At 45.6% G+C, this 26,301-nt stretch overlaps 1 protein-coding gene across 2 annotated transcripts; it reads left to right on the plus strand.

Moving 5' to 3' along the window:
• Window positions 1–17,117: 17,117 nt before the first annotated feature.
• On the plus strand, window positions 17,118–25,435 carry LOC140393910 (ETS-related transcription factor Elf-3-like). Of its 2 annotated transcripts, XM_072480532.1 has the most exons (9): window positions 17,118–17,283; window positions 17,406–17,549; window positions 18,506–18,736; window positions 19,257–19,355; window positions 20,204–20,329; window positions 21,136–21,225; window positions 22,259–22,375; window positions 23,506–23,701; window positions 24,484–25,435. In XM_072480532.1, the coding sequence occupies exons 2-9, from the start codon at window positions 17,414–17,416 to the stop codon at window positions 24,581–24,583; spliced, it is 1,095 nt and encodes a 364-aa protein (XP_072336633.1). In that variant the 5' UTR covers window positions 17,118–17,283; window positions 17,406–17,413; the 3' UTR covers window positions 24,584–25,435. The 2 variants fall into 2 exon arrangements, with proteins under 2 accessions (XP_072336633.1, XP_072336634.1); XM_072480533.1 differs by having other exon boundaries at window positions 17,143–17,549.
• Window positions 25,436–26,301: the final 866 nt, after the last annotated feature.

A 26,301-nucleotide genomic window follows, 5' to 3' on the forward strand; every position in this document is an offset into this window, starting at 1 on the left:
TGGGGAGTGCAGTGTGTATATGTGACTGCAGCTTGTCAGCCTCCTGAGTGTCAATCACGAACTCAGTGATTCCGACATGATTTCTCATTGGAATCGATTGTGTTCCATGTGACGCCGGTGCTGGCCTCTTAACAGTCGCTGAATTGGTCCAGGTGCGGCCCCAGTTTTGCTGTCATGGAACCCTACGGGCGGGATTCTCCAGTCGCCAGCACTGAAATCGCGTTCTGCGATCGGCCATGTCGTGTTGGGTGTTCCGATATACAAACAAACCAACACGGTTGTAGATGGTACAACTCTGTTTTATTATTCTGTATAATAACAACTGTTAACTTCTGGCTGTGGTTCGTACTTCACCAGTTAACCTGTGGACCCAGCCCTAGCACTATCTTAGTGAGGCACTCAGCACATGGTGTATGTCTGAGTGGCACGCTGTGAGCTCTGTGCTCTGAGCTATCTCCTGCTGGAATGAGCGGGAACTGTGGTGTTCCCTGTTTTATAGTGCGTGTGCTCTCACTGGTGATTGGCTGTGATGTTGCGTGTGTGTTGATTGGCCCTTCGACCTGTCCATCAGTGTGTATGTGTGTGATTGCACCATGATATGTTAATATGGATATCATGACAGGCCGGAGAATCCCCGTTTGCACCAAAATTCGGGGCGGTGTCACTTTAGCGATGCTCCGCCCTCTCGAAAACACCGTACCCGAAGAGTACTCCACATGTCGTCAGGTCGGCCTCAGGATGTCACTTGAGGCCCTCCCAAAGCTGCGCCCACAATGGGCCGGGTTCCTGATGGCGTGGGTCACTCATGCTATTTGTTTTGTGAACCCGGCGTGGCGGCTGCGGACTGAGTCCAGCACCACTATAGACGGGGGGGGGGGGCGTTCTGCGGGCACGGGGGGGGGGGGCTTTGGTGGGGGCTGGGGGTACTGGTGGGGGTTGGTCCGGGGGTGGCGAGGTGGGTTACTGGGGGACAGTATGTGGCAGGCCGGATCTGCGCGTGACCGCTGCCATGCGCTGCCACGGACCTGGCAATTCTCCGGCCGTCTCCGCAAGGAAAGCCGGGGGCTTTACGCTGCGTGCCTGCTAGCCCCCCACCATGCGGAGCATTGGTGCAGCTTTTGCGCCGTTTTTCTCTGGCGTAAAACGCCACTGTCCCCACGTCGGCGTCAGCACTTAGTCTTCAAATCGGAGAATCCAGCCCCACAAATCCTGCCCTGGCGTCAACACTTAGTCTCAGGAACGGAGAATCCCACCACATATCCTTGTGCTTAAATCCATCCAAGGCCTCACAGCAATAATATCATGAGCAGATCATCTGAGTTAGCCATGGCAGTTGAGATTTGTTGTTGGATATGTAGTTCAGGTAGATCTTTTAATACATTTTGAAAAATGTAACATTCTAGAACTAAGGGTCACTGTATATAAGTAAGGGGTTGCCCATTTAAGACAGGGATGAGGGCAGTGAGTCCTTAGAGTTTTCTTCCTGATAAGGTAATGGAAGATGAATTTTTGAAGATTTTTAGGGCAGAGATTCTTGATAAACAAGGGGGTGAAAGGTTAGCGGGGGTAGGCGGTAATGTGCGGTTGTGGTTACAATCAGATCAGCCGCAATCTTATTGAATGACGGAGCAGACTCGAGGGGCCGAGTGGCCTGTTCCTGCTCCTCATTCGCCTGTTCGTAAATCTGTTTTCTTGTTCCAGCTCATGGGTACAGGGGAAATAGGGGTGGGGTGGGTGTCGCAGGAGTAGAGTGAAGAATAAAATTAGGGAAAGGCGACATAAGTGCATTCATTTTGGGCTAATTTACATCTGAGGTAGCAATTGGAAGATGGAGGAATGAAAAGCACCTGAGAGCGATACTGTGCTGTCAACACAGGGGCGGAGAGGTCGCCTGCGTAGCTCTGAAGCTGGAGGGCTGCTTTCTCCCCCGCTCCTGCCCCCGATGGAAAAATGCAAAGGAGTTCCCACTCTTGCACAATTATAAAGCATAATAAGCACAGCAATCCGCAGGTGGATGAACTGGTTCCATTCATTCTGCTGAGGTGTCTGGCATTAATAGGCACAAATGCATGAAAATACAGGTTGAGTGTACTTTTTCCGAAACTCTGGGGGTCGATGGTGTTTCAGATATTTTCAGATGCTGTAGTATATACAATAGGCGTAGGCCCACTTACATTACAATAGCTTTAAGCCTAGGCTAACTATAGTCTGCACATACCCTGTACTGGATTGTTTCTCCATTTGCCAAATCTCACACACCCTACTTCTTACCTGTTAACACTTATTACACCTGTTGCTTTGTTCAGAGATTGAATCTGTTCAGTTTTAGGATGTACTGAGAAAGTATATTCGAGCTGGAACAATTCTCTCATGCACTCAATGTCTTGTGCCTAATCTCTTGTTCCATTTCCCTTCTCTCTTTCTGACGTTCTATCCGAGTAGCTGATCAGTTGTTCGCGCTGCGGAACCTGCATTTCCACCCTGGCTCTTTTAGATTTTATGCCTGGAATTCTTGTTAAAATATTTACTTCTGGATTAACTTCAGTGAGGTGGCTGTTTACAATGCAGTTTCAAAAACCATATTTTGAAGTTAAATGTTACAGGACAGGGCCATAGGTTACCCAGGACAGGGAATGGAATGCTCTCCTTTAGCAAAAAGCCACTTTAGCCATGAACAAAGAAACAGAAATACAGCTGGAAAATCAGCAAATGCTGGAAACGCTCGCTGTCTGCTGAGAGAACAGACAGGTTCATGGGCTGGATTTTCCCTTTTGGCTCAGGGAGGGCAAGTTAAAGCATTTCCCGACGTTGACTCTGAAAGCCAGCCCGCTCACCCGGAATTTTCATCTTCCAGAGTCGAGGCCACCTCCTCCTGAGGCAGGAAAGGAGGCAGGTCTGTGCCAAGACTGGCACATTAGAAAGAGCACCTCCATTCACTGGGACATTGGCCCAGTTCTTTACATTGTTGTTAGGGCCCCTAACCTTCACTCCTCACTTTCCTTTCCTCTCCACTGACTCACACACCCCTGCAGACCATCCATGCTCCACCATATTTTCTCCACACCCTTTCACATCCTCTTTGGCCCTTCCATGCCTCAGTGTACCCTCCATAGCCCCTCATATATCCCATAGTCCCTACATGCCAGTGTGCCCTTCATATGTGCCATGCCCGCTCCATGCCCACATGCATCCTTTACGCCCACTCATCCTGTATCCACTATGTATTGTCCTCATAAGCCATATAATAGCACTGAAATTCTTAGGAAATGTAAAGACATTGCCATTGAAACTACCCTTTAAAAGCACTCTCTCATCTCAAGTGCATATTAATCTGTCAAAATCAACAGTCGTTCAAAAATCTCTTTCAAACATTCAGTCCTATAATCTACTAATAAAACTGCCGATTAAAAAACCACACAGTCCCCATAACATCTCTGTAAGCAATTTCTGATTAACTTGATCCATTAGTAGGGCTTCGAGCTCAGCCACACATTCATAAGGAGATTGCATCATAGAGCCAAATAAACAGACCCTACAGACCTCAATACAATAGACTCTGAGATTGCCCAACCAGATGTCAAGCCATCTGCTCCAGTTTATTTCAAAGGCTCAATTAGGTTTCAATCAACGAAGTATGGCAACTGTTCAGTGTATGTTAAGATCTCTGGACTTTAAATCATTGTACTACTCAACCCACAGTGTCAAGATGACCCATTTAAACCAGGGGCGGGATTCTGTGATCCTGAGGCTAAGTGTCGACGCCGTCGGAAACGCTGTCGTGTTTCTCGACGGCGTCAACATGGCCTCAGGATCAGCAATTCTGGCCCCTACAGGGGGTCAGCACGGCACTGGAGTGGTTCACTCGATTCCAGCTGCTGATCCTGTCATGAACTGGGCGCCGCGGGATCCGCGCATGCGCAGTGGCACCGGCGCCAACGCGCGCATGCGGAGTGGCTCCCTGCAGCGCGCCGGCCCCGACGCAACATGGCGCAGGGCTACAGGGGCCGGCACGGAAGAAAGGAGGCCCCCAGCCAGAGAGGCCGGCCTGCCGATCGGTGGGCCCCGATCGCGGGCCAGGCTACTTCGGAGGCACCCCCCAGGGTCAGACCCCCCTCCCCCCCCCCACAGGCTGCCTCCCGACCCTTCCAGGCCACGTTCCCGCTGGCTGAGAGCAGGTGTGGACGCCGCCGGTGGGATTCGGGGTTTTTACGACAGCCGCTTGGCCCATCCCGTGTAGAGTGGCTCCTGACCGGCGCCGCGCCAAACATGCCGGCGCCAATGGCACCGATTTTTCCGGTGTTGCTCTGTTTCTCTGGTTATGAATATGACGGTCAATATGGTCACCTTCCTTAATCCTAATTATGTTTATGCCTTAGAGTCGCCAGGTATCTCTCGATACCGCCACAAGGTTCAAACCCGAATACTGATCAAAGAGCCAATACACCAGTTAGTTAGTTCAAAGTCAATACCATTTATTTACACGCACAGTAATATCTACTCAGCACAATGTACTACAAACTAAACTATCTCTCACGCTAACGCCTATACTTAGCTTCGGGTGCCCACTCAGTCAGAGGAACAATGGCCGTTGTTCGGATCTGAGGTTTTTGGGTTTGAAGGTGTACAGGAGAACAGCTGAGGTCGTCCGTCTGGTAGCGGGCGTTGACCTTGGACTTACTTGCTTCTGGTGCAGCTGGTGGACGGGTCTCTCCGCTTTGAGAGCCAAGTCCAAGAGAGCGATTCTCGCGTGGGGTTTCCTTCTTATACCCGGAGGGGCTTCGCCTGCTTTTGGGCGGGCCTTAAACTTGGCCCCAATTAATTGGGCCGCTTCTTGATCACTGGTATTGATCTTGAGAATAAAGGGGTGGGTGCCCTGATGTCTGGGCATGTCTTTGGTGGCCGTTGGCCTTGCTTTGTTTGTGCTTTTGGTTGGGGAACTGGCGCGGGGATGTCTGGAGCAGTATCGGTTGCTTGAGTGTCTTTCCTTTGTTCCCGGAGATGGGCCATCAATATGTTAATTGACCTATAGTTTCAATTCCATCTGGGAGCTGTCTCTCCAATATGCATACAGGCTCTGTGCCTACTTGCTTTCCTAACATTGTCCACAGTTCCCTACAGTCTTTGTGAGCATCCATTTTGTAATCAGGAAGTGGCGATTCCAGATGGCTACACCGGCGTCGGGGCGGCGTGGCGCGATTCACGCCGGTCGCAGCGATTCTCTGGTCTGGCCCCGGGCTGAGAGAATCCCGCCCCAGATTCCCAATATGTTTCAAAGCAGAAGATGGCTTTATTCTCTGAATAAAATGCTCTAATCCATGTGAAGACTTACACAATGCCGGTCGATTTAATGGTCTCTTGACTTTAAAGGACAGAACTCTATGATCAATTGTTGCATTGAAAACATACTTGATTCACCATACACCATTACACAATGACATTTAAAGTTGGCGAGACCTTTTGAACTTACTGTCAAAATGTTCCTGACTCCACATCAACTATCGCCTCGGGTTCATGAAATGACTAACCTGGCATGGTTCTAATAGCCTTCAGGAACCCACCCGCTTTAATGAAAATACAGATGTCAGAGAAAAGTGCATTTCCAGGCGACATTATTTAAATGGCGTTCCTGATGTCACCTTATATGAGCATTGGGTCGCCACCCTCCATGGTTCTGCCCTGGGAAAAATATTGTTTGTCAGAAATCGACGGCAAAGTTAAAATTGTGGCCTCTCACACCTCCACTTTAGACCTCCCGATGTGAGTTTGCTCATGATTGGGAGAACAAGGGCAGCACGGTGGCCTAGTAGTTAGCACAGCTGCCTCACGGTGCTGAGGTCCTCGGTTCGATCCCGGCTCTGGGTCACTGTCCGTGTGGAGTTTGCACATTCTCCCCATGTCTGCGTGGGTTTCACCCCCACAATCCAAAAATGTGCAGAGTAGGTGGATTGGCCACACTAAATTGTCTCTTAATTGGAAAAAATAATTGGGTAATCTAAATTTTTTTTAAAAAATGATTGGGAGTACACTCAACCCCATCTTTCAGAGTCCTTCGTCAGAATTGACCTATAGTTGACCAATTAGGGGCAGCACGGTAGCATTGTGGATAGCACACTTGCTTCACAGCTCCAGGGTCCCAGGTTCGATTCCGGCTTGGGTCACTGTCTGTGCGGAGTCAGCACATCCTCCCCGTGTGTGCGTGGGTTTCCTCCGGGTGCTCCGGTTTCCTCCCACAGTCCAAAGATGTGCAGGTTAGGTGGATTGGCCATGCTAAAATGCCCTTAGTGTCCAAAATTGCCCTTAGTGTTGGGTGGGTTTACTGGGTTATGGGGATAGGGTGGAGATGTTGACCTTGGGTGAGGTGCTCTTTCCAAGAGCCGGTGCAGACTCGATGGGCCGAATGGCCTCCTTCTGCACTGTAAATTCTATGAGAACTGAAGGAGAATAAAAAGGACTAATAAATAAGTACAAACGCACAGATACACCATCATAATCATCCACTTACACTCTCTCACCCAAAGATACATACACACTGGCATCACACATAGTAAAGTAAAGTCACCATAATCCCAGATAAACATAGGCTGCTTTGCCCTTTGAGGGGGAGAGCTGATTGGTGGTGATTTAATCTGTGGATCACCACACCTCAGGCAAGGGGCAAGGCCTTCATGAATGATGTCAGCGGGTACAGGAAGTGAACCCATATGGTTCACCTTGCTCTGCATCACAAACAAGCTACCCAGCCAACTGAGCTAAACTAGCACATATTGACCATGCTACATTGCCCTTAGTGTCCAAAAAAGTTAGATTGGTTTACTGGGTTACGGAGGTAAGGTGGAGGTGTGGGCTTATGTAGGGTGCTCTTTCCAAGGGCTGGTGCAGATTCAATGGGCCGAATGGCTTCCTTCTACACTGTAAATTCAACGATTCTATGATTCTACATACTGTTATACTCATAAGCATACTCACAGGAATACTCACACTAATATTCACAGTCAATTACTTACAATCGCATACGCACATAGATGGACTAAATCATTGGGCAGAATCATCACAGAATGGGAAAAGTCCCCTTTTGGGCAGGGAAAGTGGCGTTTAATCCACTGACGCAATGGCGGCTTTTTACGTTTCATTGTGCGGCACTTAGTGTAAAAAGATGAGCAGGCACTGGTTCCACGCCAAATCGCTGGTGGGCAGTCTCCGATTTGCCTGTCCAGTCATCACCTCAATGCTTCAATGATCCGGACACCATACTTAAAGGCTGCCCCTGCACACAGCCAGCACACACCGGAGGTCGCTGGGAAGTTATGGCTGTCAGATCTGGTAATCATTCAGAATCAAGGTTCACTGAGGCCTCCCTCAAGTGCCTGCTGGATGCAGTAGAGTCCTGCTGCAATGTTCAGTTCGACAATGGTACTGCCACATTATAGCAGTTATTAAATTTGGAAGTCTGTATGTTAAGGGTTAAATGGTGTGCAGCAATCACTGGAAATCTCATACTTAAGTGCTGTTGAGTGGGCACAATTGTGTGCCTAATATGACTCCAAGCATGTCAACTGAGCTCCAGCTAAATGGTCTCAGTTGCAATGGAGTACTGAACATTGACATGTTTTTCCATTAGCTTTGCCCTTGTTTACGTCCCACCTCCAAACATTCCCCACCCTGTGATGACATGGAACCTTCAGCCTGTGCTGACTCCCCCCCCCCCCCCCCCCCACCCCACCTCCCTAAACCGCACTGAAGCTCATGCCGCAGGCTTCTCTTCCCTTCCCTCTCTCCGGCCCTTTAAAGAGGCTCGGCCCCGGCAGCAGAAGGCAGCCATAAAGAAGCTACTGTGCAGGTGTGCCTTTGACCCCCCACATTCACCACCCCCTTCCCCCGAAGGAGCGGAACCAGTCTGTGAGAGCTGCATCAGATTGAGTGCATTCACCTCCGAGCACCCCTGAATTTTGTGGCCAGTGCATGCCAATTAAAATCAGTTGTACATGGTGCCATTCTGACATCATACCGCTGTGCAAGTTTAATTTGACATGTGATTCCTGAGTATGGGCCTAAAAATTATATGCTAATATATTATAATGAGGTTCCCGACATTGAACGCGTGAAACGAGGCCCGACACTGACGAGGGGAGGGGCCGATTGTGTCCTGCATTTATGTCACTGGGAAACGTGTCTAGGGCCTTTTTGCGGTACTTTCTACTTGTGCCACCAAACCAGCCCAACATGAACAGGAGTGTAAATGCCAGCCATTCTCTCTTGCTCCCTCTCACACACACACACAATCAGAGATATATACACACAGACACACACACACACACACAGATGTACACACACATATATATACACACACACATACACATACAGTAACACTCATACCATCAATATACTCACATATAAAACACCTAACAGGAGTAGGCTATTTGACCCTCTGAACCTGTTCCAGCATTAAATTCAATAATTTTCCACCTCAACACCACCTTCCCATGCTACACCATATCACTTTGTTTCAATTTTACTGATACTAGCCTTTTATTTCCGGATATTTTTTAAAAAACGGAATTAAAAACCTCGGACTGCCATGGTGGAATCTGAGTTCAAGTTGTCTGGATTAGCAGCCCTGCAACATAACCTCGACACTACCCTGCTCCAATTGTATGTGTTTGCCTGGGTTTTTCTCCTACAACCCAAAGATGTGCAAGGTAGGTGATTTGGCCACGCTAAATTGCCCCTTTATTGGAAAAAGTGAATTGGGCACTCTAAATTTTTTTTAAAAAAATTACATCAACCAAAAATGTTAATTATCCCATCCCGGAGTGCCTGGTGCTAATTCCACTCCCACCCTGGCACTGCACCAACTTGGCTGAGGTCCACTGTGATGTTCGCTGTGGTCCCATTTTTCTTTAGCCCTTTTGCTGCATTGATCCATTAAAAGGTGGTCTGGAAGTCCTGAACGTCATCAATTCTGGTACAGGGCATGTAAGCTGTGCCCTCTGTGCACCCAAAAATGGGTGTTACTGAACCTCTGGCCCTACAACTGGAGTTTGCAGCTCCGCTCGCCACCAGGAGCTTACAGTCCTGCATAAAATCAATGGACATGTGCCTGGCCCGTTGCACCGCGCCCTCCCGCCCGCGGCGGCTGGTTCCACCGTGAAGAGGCTGTTGTCTCTGATGTTTAACTGTGATGAATGGACAGACCACAAGGCGGCAGCATTTCAAAACCATTAATCTCTAGTGATTGTGGAAATTCTTCACGTTAAAACATTTTAAATTACATATTCTACAAGGGGGGTTACGATGGATTTTGGCTTGACTTTCTTCACTTTTGCCTTCAAGTAAAAGATCAAAAAAACACATAATAATGTTCCACTTATTCCTAATTTAAGTTTCTCACATTTATTCTCGGGATACATGTGTAAGTGGAAAGGTCAGAATGTATTGCCCTTGAGAACGTGGTGGTGGGCCACTTTCTTGACCCATGACAGCAATTTTTGTTCATAACATTGGTGTGGGCCTGGAGTCACATATAGACCCAACTGGGCAAGGCGGGAAGATTCCCTTCCCAGAAGAGCATGAGTGCATCAGACATCAGCCCCATGGTTTACATAAGACATAGGGACAGATGTAGGCCATTCAGCCCTCTCAGCCTGTTCTACCATTCAGTACAATCATACCTGATCTCTGCTTCAAATCCACCATCCTCCACTTCCCCCTATATCGCTTCAAGTCACTTTTACTAACACCAGCGTCTTATTTCCAAGTTTTTCTTAGAACTGGACTAATGTTCTGATACTGCGGCGTGGAGTTTGAGTTCATGCTCTCTGGATTATCAGCCCAGTAACATAACATTGCCCCGCTCGAATTTTAGAACATAGAACATACAGTGCAGAAGGAGGCCATTCAGCCCATCGAGTCTGCACCGACCACTTAAGCCCTCACTTGCACCCTATCCCCGTAACTCAATAACCCCTCCTAACCTTTTTTGGTCATTAAGGGCAATTTATCATGGCCAATCCACCTAACCTGCACGTCTTTGGACTGTGGGAGGAAACCGGAGCACCCGGAGGAAACCCACGCACACACGGGGAGTACGTGCAGATTCCGCACAGACAGTGACCCAGCAGGGAATCGAACCTGGGACCCTGGCACTGTGAAGCCACAGTGTTAATCACTTGTGCTACCATGCTGCCCTATTTTATTGAAGGAGAACAGCATTTGGATAAATGACATCAACAAAAACCTTCATCAGCTTAGGTTCAAGTTTGCAATTGTATCGAAACTTACTCTCGACATTTAGTTGTGGGGTTAAAGCTGATGACCGGCATCTGCAGTGACATAACAACTGACACTAATCCTGCCCTCTGGCTGTAGATTTAAGTCTGAATGAATTCTGGCCCGCCAGCACACACGCCAACTCCCCATATATTTTGTGGCTGCGTTTGGGACTTTTTTCTGGAAGGTCACGCTGTTTGTCAGGGTTGCTCGCCAAGGTTTTGGGCCAGGCTCGGGACCCTTTACTCGGGACACACATCAGACTCCTCTCTGCCCGCCTCCCCCCCCCCTCAGACTCCTCTCTGCCCCCCCCCCCCCCCGCCCCCCCCCCCCCCCCCCCCCCCCCATTTCAAGGAGCCGATGTACCTCAATCAGAAAACCCTGCCCTAACCTGTTCGGCTTTGGAACATAAATGATAAATCAGATGAAGGCCTGGGTCAGATTGTCTGGGAGTCATTTTTGTTGATTTGTACTGACTGATAACTCCTGCACCTTGTTTAAGTAGTAACTGGGGTTTTAGAGAATAGATTGTCTGGACTTCTCCTGTGTCAGAAGTGTCCTTGGTGCATGATTTCTGAATTTTGAGAAAGATTGGATAGGATCCAATGTAATATGCCTCTAGACAGCCTTCAGGAGTTGGTTTTGCCATGTCATTGCTTGTCTTGCTGAACTATCTTTTCTATCTATCTCTATCTCTTCTATCCTCCCGTTTCTACAGCAGTACGCTCCTTCACCCCACCCTCCCCTACCCAACATGGTTAACTAACTGGGCACTGCTGAAACACATCTTCCCTCCCCAGGCCCATCTTATGCAAGTCCCCACAGGCAATGAACTTGCAAACACAGTGGCCGCGATTCTCTGGCCTCCCTGTGGCGTGCTTCTCGGCGGGGGGATTTCCCATTGAATCCACCCCACGCCACTGGGAAACCTGTGGCGGGGATGCATGGACGGTGGGACCCGAAGATCCTGCTGCCGTGAACAGCCGGAAGATCCCACCCGGTGAGATTTTGGACTGATGGAAAAGACTGCCCTCGCAGAATGTTACAAAACAGAAGGAGGCCATTTGGCCCATCGTACTCCTAATGGCCCTTTGAAAGCTGTCCAGTTAATCTTACTCCTCTGCTTTTTCCTCCATAGCCCTCCAACTCTTTTTCCTTTCAAATATTTTTATAAAACTCTGGTTGGAGTATTATATCCCGTTCTCATCACCACACTGCAGCAAGGAAGCGAGAGTTCTTGAAAAGAGTGTGAAGGAGATTTACCAGAGTGGTTCCAGGGATGAGGGATTTCAGCTGAAGGTTAGATTGGAAAGGCCGGTTTGTTCTCCATGGAGCATAGGAGATTGAGAGGTTAGTTGATAGATGTGTACAAAATTATGAGACCTTTAGATGAGAAGATAGACAAGGAAAACTTTTCCCATCAACTGCTCATGCAAGAACTAGGCGACAGAGGTTTAAGATTGAAGTCCAAAGATGTGCAGGTTAGGCGGATTGGCCATTATCAATATGTGGGGTTACGGGGATAGGGTGGGGGAGTGGGCCTAGGAAGAGTGCTCTTTCTGAGGGTAGGTGCAGACTCGATGGGCCGAATGGCCTCCTTCTGCACTGTATTGATTCTGTGGATTTGGGGCAAGAGATGTAGTGGGGGGCGAGAGATGGCGGAAGAACATTTTACATAGTGAGTGATGATGACCTGGAACTCATTGCCCAGGTGGCTGGTGGAAGTGTAAATGATCAATGATTTCGAAAGGAAATCAAATCACGCTTGGGCAAGAATAAATTTCGGGCTATGGAATGGAATCGACTGGATTTCTCTACAGAGAGTCGGCTTTGACTCGATGCACTGAATGGCCTTCTTTTATGCCCCAATGTCTCGAAGACTTGTAATTCTCTTTTGAAAATTATCTTTGAATCTGCTTTAAATACTCTTTCCGGCAATGCATTCCAGACCGTTACAGCTCATGATGTAAAAGGATTGTTTTCTTCATCTGATTCTTTTGCCAATTATTTTAAATCTATATCCCCTGGTTTAACAAATCCTCCTGCCAGTGGAAACAGTTTCTCCTTCTCAGTGCTATCAAGAACTTTCATGATTTTGATCGCCTCTATTAAACCTCTCCGTATCCACCTCTACTCTATGGAGAACAATCAGAGCTTCAGTAGAGCTATTTAAGTAAAGTACATTTCCCCCTGGTTCACACTTGGACCTCATTTCGTTTTTCAAGTTAGCAGGCTCTGGGTGGGAGTATTAACTGTGCATGTGATTACAAACGTTCAAAGGACATGAGTCTATTTGCTATTTGAAAAACAAACAAGACAGATTTGATAAGTGGGACACACCTAGATGATCAAACCCATCCTTTCTCTTTACAAATGATAATTAGCCGAATGCACTTTCTATTTATATTTCAAACAATACAAATACTCTATAGGTTTTAGAAAAGTTCCATGGTTTTCTGAATCTCGGTCATTTGAGTTGTAATAACAGCACACCCATAACTAAAACTTACAACTGATAGTTAAATGTTTGTGAATGCTGTCTCTTTAATAGATATGGTTTTCAATGTACAATATGATGCAAGCTCTATTTAGATATAGAACCATAGAATTCTGATGAAACTCATGCAGACACGGGGAGAAGGTGCAAACTCCACATAGACAGTCGCCAAGGTCAGAATTGAACCCGGGTCTGGCGTTATGAGGCAGCAGTGCTAACCACTGTGCCACTGTGCCAGATATATATTCCTCCATCCTTCATAGTACCTTAAAGTATATTTTAAAGGGGCGCTGTGTTCATGAAGAGCTGTTGGGCAAAATTCACTAAATTATGTCACGCTGTCTTGAGGGAAGTGATTCTTTTGGTATTTATTCGCTGGAAGAAAAATGTTTTGACAAACCTATTTTTAAATGAGTCACTGTTCTTTAATGGTCACGGCAATTCTAAATGACTTGCTGTAATATAAAAAGTAGACATTTTATTGCTTTTTATGGCTGCTTACTAAAGTTCACCATGCCACAGTTAATGGTTGTTCAGTGTGTTATGTCTACATGATTTATTTTAAGGGGTGGTGCAGTGGCTAGCACTGCCCCCTACGGTGTTGAGGACTCGCCTCGCGTTCGATCCCGGCTCTCGGTCACTGTCCGTGTGGAGTTTGCACATTCTCCCCGTGTCTGCATGGGCTTCATCCCCACAACCCAAAGATATGCATGGTAGGTGATTGGCCATGCTAAATTGCCCCTTAATTGGAACAAAAATAATTGGGTACTCAAAATTGGGTACTCAAAACAGGGGCAGCACGGTAGCATTGTGGATAGCACAATTGCTTCACAGCTCCAGGGTCCCAGATTGGATTCCAGCTTGGGTCACTGTCTGTGTGGAGTCTGCACATCCTCCCCGTGTGTGCGTGGGTTTCCTCCGGGTGCTCCAGTTTCCTCCCACAGTCCAAAGATGTGCAGGTTAGGTGGATTGGCCATGGAAAATTGCCCTTAGTGTCCAAAATTGCCCTTAGTGTTGGGTGGGGTTACTGGGTTACAGGGGATAGGGTGGAGGTGTTGACCTTGTGTAGGGTGCTCTTTCCAAGAGCCGGTGCAGACTCGATGGGCCGAATGGCCTCCTTCTGCACTGTAAATTCTATGTAAAAAAATTGTTTTAAAAATGACTTATTTGAAGTACAAATGGAGAAGGGAGTCTGCCTTCGGGACCCTGAACCAAGTGGTTGGAGAGAATTATGCTTATTGATTTGTAACATTTGCTTGTTTTTCTTTCTTTTATTGTTGTTTAAAACAGAGTTTGGTGATGACCTCATCCAGTGAAGTGCCTCAGAGGAGAAATTGGCTGAGAGAATATTCTCGGTCAAAGGGAAGTACTCCTGTCTGAGAACTGTTACTGTTACACTGCGAGGGAGCTGAATGCCTGTAGTCACTGCATCACCACAGTGTAGATGTGTTGGCAAAGGCTGTGACCCATTCTAGAGGAGTCACCTGCAGTCACGCAGTAAGTGCTCCCCTTTAGCATTGAGGGACATGTAAAGACAGCTGGGGCAAACCTCCCTACCCTTGTTCAAAATAGTGCAATTAATCTTTAACATCTACCTGTGAGGGCAGATCCGACCTTGGTTTAGTGTCTCACCTGGAAGACAACACCTCTAATAGTGCAGCACACTGATAGCAAAGGAGCGGCTGGGCGGTACAGTGGTTAGCACAACTGCCTCGCAGCACCAGGGACCCGGGTTCGATCCCGGCTTTGGGTGACTGTCTGTGTGAAGTTTGCACGTTCTCCCTTCGTCTGCGTGGGTTTCCTCCGGGTGCTCTGGTTTCCTCCCACAGTCCAAAGATGTGCAAGTTGAGAGGATTGCCTCTGCTAAATTGCCTCTTAGTGTCCAAAGGTGTGTAGGTTAGGTGGAGTTACGGGGATAGGATGGAAAATTGGGCCTGGGTGGGGTGCCCTTTCAGAGCACTGATGCAGACTCAATGGACTGTAGGGATTCTATTTAAAAAAGTCTCTGAGTTGGCTGACTCATGACCTTCTAAATTCAGAGCTAAGAGGGATAACAAATCTAACCACAGCTGGCACCGAGCCGAAAAAGAATCAACTCATTGGTCTTTTCCATGTGCTGACCAGCCTGTGATGTGCATTTGCTGTGTGTGTAGAAGAGTTGCACACAAGCCACAAAACAACGCTCATAAAAGTCTTGTTGTGAACTGTCGCACAATCATCCCGTTTACCTCTTTTAAACAGTTAATCACTTGATGAGATAACTTCACAAACGTTTTAGAATCTTGGACTGAAGAACTCTGTAAGCAAACATTAATTATTGTGGAGTTTTGTGGTAACACGATAATCATTTAGTGAAGATTGAGGGTTTACTTTGTCCTTAGCAGTGTGGACAAGCAAACAGCCAGTCCATGCTGTACAAATATTTGAAAGTTTCAGGAACTTCCACCTCAATGGTTTTTTCAGTTGGTAATGGCTGTAACATGATAGGATGCTGCAGGTGTCAGTGTCGCACAGTGATAGTGACCCACTCCCGAGACTGGGGCACATAGTACCGAGGGAATGCTGCAATGTAGGAGGTGATGTCTTTAAGATAAAACATTGATCTGACGTTCCACCTGACCTTTAATGTGAGTGTGAAAGATCCGTGGCACTATTTTAATTCATAGAATTTTTCATAGAATTTACAGTGCAGAAGGAAGCCATTCGGCCCATCGAGTCTGCACCGGCTCTTGGAAAGAGCATCCTACCCAAGGTCAACATCTCCACCATATCCCCATAACCCAGTAACCCCACCCAACACTAAGGGCAATTTTGGACACTAAGGGCAATTTATCATGGCCAATCCACCTAACCTGCACATCTTTGGACTGTGGGAGGAAACCGGAGCACCCGGAGGAAACCCACGTGCACACGGGGAGGATGTGCAGACTCCGCACAGACAGTGACCCAAGCCGGAATCGAACCTGGGACCCTGGAGCTGTGAAGCAATTGTGCTATCCACAATGCTACCGTGCTGACCCACGGTATTCACTCTGATTTTTCCACATCCAGCGTCCTAAAATCTGATTATCTGATCATATCACATTGCTATTTGTGAGAGTTTGCGATGCGCTTTGGCTGCCATGTTTCCTACATGGGAGTCACAGTGGCACATTTTAAAAAATAAATTTAGATTACCCAATTATTTTTTCCAATTAAGGGGCAATTTAGCCTGGCCAATCCACCTACTCTGCACATTTTTGGGTTGTGGGGGTGAAACCCACACAGACAGGGGGAGAATGTGCAAACTCCACACGGACAGCGACCCAGAGCCGGGATCGAACCTGGGACCTCAGCGCCATGTGGCAGCTGTGCTAACCACTATGCCACCGTGCTGCCCTACGGTGGCACATTTGTTAGCACAGCTGCCTCACAGTGCCAGGGATCAATTCCAGCCTTGGGTAACTATCTGTGTGGAGCTTGCGCGTTCTCCCTGTGTCTGTGTGGGTTTCCTCCAGCTGCTCCGGCTCCCTCCCACAGTCCAAAGATGCGCAGGTTAGGTGGACTGGTTATGCTAAAATTGCTCCTTTAGTGTTCAAAGTTGTGTAGGTTAGGTTGATGGGTTATTGGGATAAGGCATGGGTGTGGGCTTGGGTGGATTGGTCTTTCAGAGGGTCGGGGCAGATTCGATGGGCCGAACGGCCTCCCTCTGCTCTGTCGGGTTCCTGTGAGTCTATGAAATGGAGAACGCTGCACAGAGGCGCTTTACCCACACCGACCGTACGGGGACAGCGGAGAGCAGGGTAAAGGATCCATACACCTGTTCAACCTGAATTGGAGCAGGTGGAAGATAAACTTGGCTCAGTTTAAGAGAAAGAAAGCAACATACAGCCTCCCCTCCCGGGGGCCGGGTCAAAGAGGCAGCTGAGGAAACTGTGCGAGCAGGGTCCTGCCAGTTATTAAACCACAAACAGTGAAACCCTGCACGGTTCTGCAGAGACAAACAGTTCACATTTGTCGAGTTCTGGCTGGAAACAAATGGGGGGTGGGGAGGACGAGGACGCCCAACTCGAGTTGAATCCCGACCCTCTTGTAACTCCCCTCACCACATAATGCCACAATATTTCACACCTATCTGAAATGATTACAAAACCTGTTGGTTTGAGATCTCTGGCAATGATTAATGGGAGGGATCTGATTTCCCGTCGCTAGCAGGGCGGGTTGGCCAATTTCCAGGTGGGGAATGTAATGCATTCTCTCTCTCTCCCTTTTATGCAAATCCGTCCGGTGACCATGGCCCTGGCTCAGGTAGGAATTCCCCTGAAGGTGGGGTTTCTGGCTGGAGCGCCCACCTCGTGATTAAAGGCAAACCCTTTATAAAGAAACAGCCCACAAAAAGCCCAGATAGTCGGGGGTAAAAACCAGGTGTGTGTCTATAGTGCGCACACACAGGAGAGTTTCCAGTCAGTGTGCAAATAAGAGAAACAACCTTAAAGTACGGATTATAATTCGGGTTTGTTGAACCAGAGTGGTTCGGCGAGGTAGGTTTTTAAAATATAGGCAGCTTCACCTTGCCGCCCGGCTGCTGTGTTGTCTGAGATCTAGACATCTTACGGTTGCTCTTCCTGGACTTAATAATAATAATAATAATTCCTGTCTTCAGACGTTGCTATGGCTTCAACCTACGGGATTGGCAATATCCTGACTGATGTGATGCGCTCCGTGTACCAGACTGAGGAAAATCAGCCCCTCTCCACGGGCGCCAAGGAGCAAATTGTCGCCCCAATGTTACCAGCAGACATACTGGGTAAGAGAGGGAGGGAGACCTCCCAACTGTGGGGTGGGTGGGTGGGGGGGATGCAGACTGTAATATAACACCTCCGGTAAATAGCTGTTAATTTTTAAATTGTTTTGCTGTTAAAAAGATTGACATTTGAAGTGATTTGCCAGACAGTGATGTAAATCAGATCATTAGGCTTTGACAGAGGGTCATCAGGACTCGAAACGTTAGCTCTTTTCGCTCCCTACTGATGCTGCCCGACCTGCTGAGATTTTTCAGCATTTTCGTTTTTGGGTTTTAAATCAGATCATTGACAGTCTGAGATTTCTCCTCACCGATGGAGGGGAGGGGAGGGGGGAGGGGGGGGGGGGTTGGTATTGTAACCTGGACTAGTGTAACCCCAAGCTGTTTCTGTGTCTTGTTCGGAAGCTGTTTTAATTATTATTTTGCTTTAAAAGAAAATCATTTGCCAATTTTGAAAACGTTACCATTTTGTTGTAGTGGATGATTTACACAGCACAACATGAGATCAATGGGGGGGGGGGGGGGGGGGGAGAGAGAGAGAGAGAGAGAGAGGTGGTTTAAACTTTTTCTGCTGGTCTACATTATTGTGACCTTGCTCCCAGCCCAAATACCCGGTGTAAAAGCAAATTACTGCGGATGCCGGAATCTGAAGCAATACTGGACAATCTCAGCAGGTCTGACAGCATCTATGGGGGAAAGACGTTTCGTGTCTGGATGACTCTTTGTCAAAACCTGGCAGTTGCTTCTTATAAAGTGGCCATTAACCCATCAGTTGGCATCCAGTAAATATTAAAAGGGCATATTTTGCATGGACCTGGATGTTGATGTAAATATGAATTACTTGTCTTCGAGGTGGTGGGGTTGGGCAGTTTCCCAGGGCGATACACCTGTTGATCCTGTGGGTGAATCACCCGACCATATTTCTTTTATTGGATTAGTTTCTTCTTTTTAAAATCTAGATTCCACCTCTTGGTTTCAACTGGATCCTCAGTTGTGGAACAAACAGCATGTCCTGGAATGGATCAGTTACCATGTAGAGAAGCACAAGTATGATGCCAACAATATTGACCTGTCCTTCTGTGACATGGATGGAAGCACCCTTCGTGTGCTGACAAAGAGCCAACTGATAGCTATCTTTGGTCCGCTGGGGGAAGAACTCTACAAAAGCCACCAGGATTTAAGTAAAAACTGTAAGTAGAATGATCATTGCATGACCCCCATCAGCTAGACAGTGTGTTTGTTTATCCGCAGTGGTACATAGTCCCCATCCTAATGGAAAATGCTCAGTGCAAACTGAAACATTAAACCAGAATAAGGAAAGCATACAGTATTAATTGTTGAGTGTAAAGGGTTATGGCTAGTCTTCATTCTTGAATGCAGTGACTCGTGTCGGCTCGCAACCTGAGCTAAATGGGGAGCCTGCAGTTAACATGACCATAGAGTTAGTGCCCACTGACTGACTGACTGACTGGTAAATAAACTTCTTTTTAAAAAAAAAAGACCTGCTTTAGTAAGACTTTTTGACAATTAATTAGCAACTCACTTGAATGTTGTGATCATCTAAGGTCACTGAACTTAAGTTCCTGAATAAGATACTTTTGGGTGCCTGTTCTTTATGTCTTGTTCATAGTCAGAACTATAGCCCTTGCACCTTCATTTTAATGTTGGGCATGAGAAAATGGATTAAATTTTGCTTTTTATTGGTGCCAGGTTTTGATCTGATGCTGCCTGATGATTTCAGTGACATTTTCTTGCCAAGCATCCTGCCAGATGACTGCAGCGAATACAAGTTTCTGGACACTGTAATTAGTAAGTTTTAAAAATTGATTTTCAAGGGAAGCTCTTAACTGGGTTGAACAGGCTCTGCATTCAGTATCTCACGGGCATTAGCGGGTGCATTCAACTTTGAGCCAACCTAAATGGGAACCTTTATTCCAAGGCTTCATGGCTTGGTGCCAGCAACTTCCATAAATAAGAAACAAAATCCTTTGGGGAATTTGGAGGGAGGGGTGCGATGTGTGGTTCTTGAAGGACAAGGTGCAGGAGGAATGATGAACTGAGTGAAGATTGGGCTATATTTCCTAGTAACATGAGTTTTAAACCTGGAGCGTTACTCTATGTGCTGGCTCTTTTTTTTCTTCCTTTCTAATGTTGGTGAATAGATGTGAAATTGATCCTGGAAAGGCTATGCAAAAGCTAAAGTTTGAAAAACCTGTCCAAGGTTGGGAAGATTTGAGGCAGGAGAACTTTAAGCCATTTTGAAGCATATAAACTCCTACTTTCATGTAAAATGTGCTTGGGAGTTATGGGTACAATATTGGTGAGTTCTAAAACAAATTAGTTGAGTCAAATTTGACGCAAGGAGGAGGGAGTTTAGTTCAGATCATTGAGATACCTTTACAGATTTCTAGGAGATACAAGTAGTCAATTATCTCGGGTGTTGGAAATGATACTGACTGTTTAGCACAAATGGAGTTTGGTCTCTCTCATCTGCCAACTGCCGTGTCCTTGGCTGAACAAACAAGGGGAAGTTTTTTTTTCTCTGTAATCTTTTTTTCAAATCTTGTGGTGATATATTTTTTTTTAAAACCGATTTTTATCTGTCGAGGTTTGTGAAAGCACATTCTTCCTTAAACTCTAATTTCTTTTGCTCCTAGCCTGGAATGACTTGGACAGTGAAGAGTCACCGGATCATTGGAAAACTCTGCCTGATTTACTACCCAGTGACCCTGGGTATGAATCCGCACCCACCTCTCCATACAGCATTGATGACTCCAATCCAGGTAAATGAACCCTTTTGTGACAAGAGTCCCCACAGATGTACATGACCATCCTAACCCCCTACAAACAGCAAGTTTAGCAGGTGCATGTGGTTGATGGGTAGGTATTGAAGTAAAAGTTGGACATTGTTGGAAAGTATTATGGTAGCACTGTAATCTGAGCAGTCAGTAAAACAATCCAGCTAATTTACTGAAGTTCTTTGATTTTTACAATAAGCTGTCAAAGTAATTGCTTCATGTATTGAACTTCTTGTATATCAGCATGAATCAATATAGGAACTAACTTTGAATCAGGCTATTTCATTTGTTTTAAAAAAACCAGCTTGTGTTACCAGGCATTAATATGGGAACAGTGTGTATTTATTGCAGCCATTGTCAGTCCTGATTTATGGGTAGCCAGTAGGTGGTATCTTCATTGGGTTTGTAAATGTGAGGGCATCTTTTAGTCCTCCCATTGTGATGGAATACTCCCATGCACCGCATATTGATGCATCTAATGGCTTCCACCTGGGGTACTAGCAAGAGAGGGGCATACCACTGAGGCACTCAGTTGGGTCTTTGCTGTTGTTTGGAGGTAGGGGAGTGTGGTTTGGAATGAGTCTGAATGCTCAGTCACTTCCACCATGTCTTTTTTAACATTCATATTATTTAAGATTGGACTGCAGTGTATCTCTTCGGGAGACTCAAACCAGTTAATTGGAAATTGTTTTTGATAGCTTTTGCAATTCAATTTTAATCTCTTTACTGTTGGTTATATGATCAATTTTAAATGAAGTTGAGTAATGTGCTGCATTCTTGCTGTGTTGCAGGTTCCCAAGCTCCCAATTCTCCAGACTCCGGTGGAAGTGAATCAGATTTTGATCCCTCAATAACAAATAGTCGCTACACAACCCAAAATGGTAAACGTCTCTTCAATTTGCTTTTGGGGGATAAATAACATGCAGCAACTTGCACACTTGTGTTTACTTTTTTTCCTTCATCCCTGGGTGGAGGACAGGGTTGAGGGATTTGCGTTTTCTTTCTTCAGTTGACCATTGGAACTGTTTTTTTAAAAAGAGTGTGTGTATCATGTTTTCTCAGGTCTGGGTTAGTGATCTTGGCAACGCCCTGTTTAAACCCTTTTCAGCATCTTGCATGGGGATTCGCTCTTGATTTTTATTAGGGCTATAGCAAATATGATTTGTCATCGAGTGTCAATGAAGGTTTGAACCATAGAATCCCTACAATGCAGAAGGAGGCCATTCGGCCCATAGAGTCTGCACTGAAAAGAGCACTCTCTACCTAGGCTCGCTCCCCCCACCCTATCCCTGTAACCCAACCTAACTTGCACCATGGACACTGAGGGCAGTTTTTCTTATCATCGCCAAACCACCTAGCCTGCACATCTTTGGACTGAGAGGAAACCGGAGCACTCTTGAGGAAACCAATGCAGACACTGGGAGACCGTGCAATGATGGTCACCCAAGGCTGGAATTGGTCCCTGGCACTGAGGCAGCTGCACTAACCACTCTGCCACCGTGCCACCCTTAAATTCTAGTTTAACACTGGAGCATGTCTCATTTTACTGAGAGCTCTACAGATAGTGAGAAATCTATTCGGAGTTGGCCTTGAATCCAGATCCTCGAAGACTTTGTATTAATCTATTTCTCCATTAAATTCTTTATGTAGATTTATATTAAAAATTGACATTCATTGAGCATTTTTTCAAGACGAAGCAATGTTTAACAATTTTTGTGTCGCTGATCACATTTCCTTGATAGAATCTTTTTTATTAATGCCCTTTCAGCACAAAGAATCATTAATAATTTCAGTAATGGATCCTTATTCAAAACTATCTGAAAACTTTCTCAATTCCAATATCTATTCCAGTTTGTCCAGTAGATAATCCAATACTGTGGGGCTAATCTTTTGCACATTTTTTGTCAACTGCAGAAGGATTTCCTAAAATTTCAAATGGTGATTTCAATCCACCCAAACGAGGAAGAGGAAGACCAAGAAAATTTGGCAAAGAAGAGAAGAATTGTGTCGAATTCAAGAAAAGTAAACACTGTAAGTGAGTAGTATTGTTGCCACGGTATGAAAAACCTGCATCACCAAATCAAAGCCTCCAAAAGAGAATTATCTAATTATCTGGAATTGTGGAGTGCCAAGGAGAAAAGATTGGGGAGTGAGGCTAAGTTGTGCTTGCAGAGAGCTGCAACAGACACAACGTGCCGAAAAGGCCATCGTTGATGAGATTTCCTATTATAAAGGTTTTTCTTTTTCTTTTTGATGAGAGAAATGAGGGCTGGTTTAGCTCAGTGGGCTAGACAGCTGGTTTGTAATGCAGAACAAGGCCAGCAGCGCGGGTTCAATTCCAGTACCGGCTTACCCGAACAGGTGCCGGAATGTGGCGACGAGGGGCTTTTCACAGTAACTTCATACTTGTGACAATAAAAGATGATGATGATGATTAGATGTAGTTTCTCGACTATAGCTATTTAATCGATTCCTTTCCGCCTGTTGGATTCTAAACTAAACCGCTGCATCAAATCTGTTCCCTTTAAGCCCCCACACTCTGACCTTTCTTCAGGTCACATTTTTTTCCTTTCACTATCACGCAGACTAGGCCAACTGGTTATTCATTTTTGTGGGGCATGGTTGATGGCTATAGTTAAGCACGCAGGCTGCTCTACAAAGTGCCTTGAAAGTAATTCATTGCATGCAGCACCTTTGACATTTTGTTTTGAGGTGCTGATTTTATGATTTCGGTTAGGCTGACCAGATTTGGGCTTGAACAAGAAACCAAACATTGTTGAAAATATGAAATAATGCTGGAAAGACTCCTAGTGTGACCGTGTGTGTGAGGAGAAAATCATAGTTAACATTACAGGTCAATGACCTTAAAATGTGTCTTTGAGCCTTTGGTACTATTCCAAACCTGGAGCTGCCATATCTCCAGTAACATCAAAACACTTGAACTGACCGAGAATTTGTTGGCTAATTGCTTGCTAACTAACCACATTATATCCATTGATAGCAAGCGTTCAAATTGTTAGATATCCAATCCTTATTCCTAATAACCTTGGTGTGGTAAAAGGCTTCTTTCCGTAGATGTTTTGATTTCTGTTGTGGCTGTGTATTTAACACTTTTTTAATTTTTGCTTCTAAATTCAAATCTCTCCATTTGTGTTTTGCAGCCCCACGTGGAACACATCTCTGGGAATTTATTCGGGATATCCTCCTTCATCCAGAGATCAACAGTGGCCTTTTGAAATGGGAAGATCGGTCAGAAGGAATCTTTAAGTTTCTAAAATCCGAGGCTGTCGCACAGCTCTGGGGCGAAAAGAAAAAGAACAGCAGCATGACCTACGAGAAGCTCAGCAGAGCCATGAGGTGAGCACACCTGACAGGAGAGGTTTCTTTTTGGATTTACCCCAAGGTCTGGGTATGACTGGCATATATTGTGTGCCTTAAGGTGGTGCCTTGAAGCACTTTATGTGGTTAAGAAGAGTTCCAGGTTGGGAGGTGGTGGTGATGTGATATTGTCATTTGGACTACTAATTAGAGACCCAGGGTAATACTCTCGGGACCCGGGTTCGAATCCCACCATGGCAGGATTTCCATGAAACATTGAAAATTAATCTGGTTCATATCCCTTTTGAGGGAGGAAATCTGCCATCCTTACCTACACGTGACCACAGCAATACGGTTGACTTTTAAATGCCCTCTGACATGGTCTACCAAGCAATTCAGTTCAAGGCCAAGTAGGGATGGGCAATAAATGCTGGCCCCAGCCAGCGATGCCCACAACCCATGAATGGATTAAAAAAAAAAAAAAAAAAAAAATGTATACAAGGCCAGCATGGAGTTACTTGAAGGGACTACGCCACCCGTCCTATTGCTTGCACTAGTAGGACATCTGTCTGTCATTTTGGTTGATGAAGGGTCCATTGTTTGGGGAGAGGAGAATTTGACATTGGAGTTCATCTATATGGACCTTTGGCAAGAATGATAATTATATGGTACACAACTTCTTTATGATCCTTTCAGTTGTCAGGTGAATTAAGAACTAGTTAAACATCCTGTTGCTGAGCAACATCCTTGATAGAAATAGAGTTGTTAAAGAGAGAAATGCAGAGATATAATCCGCTATAACTGTTCCCATTCTCTTGCAGATATTACTATAAGCGTGAAATCTTGGAGCGAGTAGATGGGAGGAGGCTGGTCTACAAATTTGGAAAGAATTCCAGTGGCTGGAGAGTTGGAGATGCGTGATCAAAATGTATTTTCTTCCAGTAAAAGTTCACTAACTCTGCAGATATGTTTGCTGGCAAACCAATCCCATCAGTTGGAGTGAGATGACCCAGCCAACAATGGACTTGAGACTTGCTCCATTTGGAGGGTGTGCTCCATGGGCATTTATGTAGTGAATTTTATGAAGAGATGGATGCATTTTTAAAGTTTATTTTCATTTCTCAGACTCCAGCCTTTCAAGGCCAAACGTGTGTGTCACAAAGGTGGCACTGAAAATAGTAAGCCTATATTTGGGCCAAAGTAGGTTATTAAACCAATTTTTAAACTGTTATGGACATGCTTCCAGATGTTGGAGCAAATCCCACTTGAGGGCACAACCGGTATTTCTGACACGGTGGACGAAGGTGAACAGCTCCGATCTCTAGTCTGTCCTGGCATTGTTGGTGTTGCTTCAGGAGTACCAGTTGCTGAGCATGTGCCATGGTGTGTACATATGGACAATGTGGCTGTACTACAGGACGCGTTCTGTTGCTTATTCATCGATGTTTGTTGCTTACGTGTGAGAAATGTGTTTTACAATCAAGTTTTATTTTGGAGATTGATAACCTGATGTGTATAAATATATATTGACATTCCTTTGTGGCAATTTGAAATGTTGGAAACTTATTCAGCTGGACTGGTGCAATTTCCACAGGAATGTGACTGTACATATGATTTGACAAAAACATGAGAGTAAATATTCTCTAAATAGGTTGCATAGATTTTGTAAGAAATTTTAAAGTCTCTAAACGCATAATTATGGATCTGTATGTACTTTATTTTCCTATGGAATACATTGATATTTTGCAAATAAAATGATTTTTAAATTCCAAACTTGTCTGAATCATCAACTTTCACTTCCAGTGATGTTTATAGCACTCACCTTCTTTGGAACTGGGATTTTGTGTGTCGCAAGTGGGACACCTCCTTAGATTTTTCATGTTCTGTTGTCCCCAAATGCTCTAACTTTGGGATCAGCCCGGTAGGATGAAGAGAATAGCTCTGTCATCTATTCCATTACTTCTAATCTCCAGCTGTCTAGAGCAATGCATGAGCATGGTCAATTGTGACCTCTTGGTGAGCTGAGTATGGTGTCTGACCCAGAGCCTTTTTAATACAGCCAGGCCGTGCTATGATCCAACCATTTTAAAATTGGTCGTCTTTTTATTGAATCCCTTTTTAAAATTCAATTGAAACATTTTATAAAAGCTTGCTTCCAACAACTAATTCTTGTGGAGTATGTTTAGAAGCAAATATTAAGGGAAGATTGAAAGCGGGGTTGCGGGGCATTTGTAATAATAACAGGGTGACCGAATGCTGGCAGGGAGTCACACGGCAGCAACTACGTGAGTGAAGTGGAGTGAGTTGAGTATCATCAGTCTCGATAACGTGAGGTGGGCTGAATGTCAACCTTCATATCAAATTTGAGCTTATTTATAACACCAGGCAGAAACAGAGAGACAAACTGATGTATGTGAAAGAGCAAAAGACAATAAGTAACGTGATTCCACTCGAGTACAATGGGTGCACCAGATTTCTCATCTGGTAATAACACGCACACACAGATTACTATGGCGACTAATGAATACTTATGAGAGATTGCTAGGTTAAAAATCTCCTCCAGGAGTTTAGGTAACATAAACCAGGAGAAAGAAGCCTAAATGGTTTCGAACTGTCACCTAAGCTCTTAAATGTGATTA

The sequence above is a fragment of the Scyliorhinus torazame genome, chromosome 17 (genome assembly GCF_047496885.1).
Source record: "Scyliorhinus torazame isolate Kashiwa2021f chromosome 17, sScyTor2.1, whole genome shotgun sequence".
NCBI classification, from domain to species: Eukaryota; Metazoa; Chordata; class Chondrichthyes; order Carcharhiniformes; family Scyliorhinidae; genus Scyliorhinus; species Scyliorhinus torazame.

Bases quoted from the DNA above. Each gene is read 5' to 3' on its own strand.
- LOC140393910 (XM_072480532.1), top strand. From the start codon at position 17,414: ATGGCTTCAACCTACGGGATTGGCAATATCCTGACTGATGTGATGCGC. The intron at 17,550-18,505 runs GTAAGAGAGGGA...TTTAAAATCTAG, and splicing joins GTTACCAGCAGACATACTGG to ATTCCACCTCTTGGTTTCAA. The intron at 18,737-19,256 runs GTAAGTAGAATG...TATTGGTGCCAG, and splicing joins CCAGGATTTAAGTAAAAACT to GTTTTGATCTGATGCTGCCT.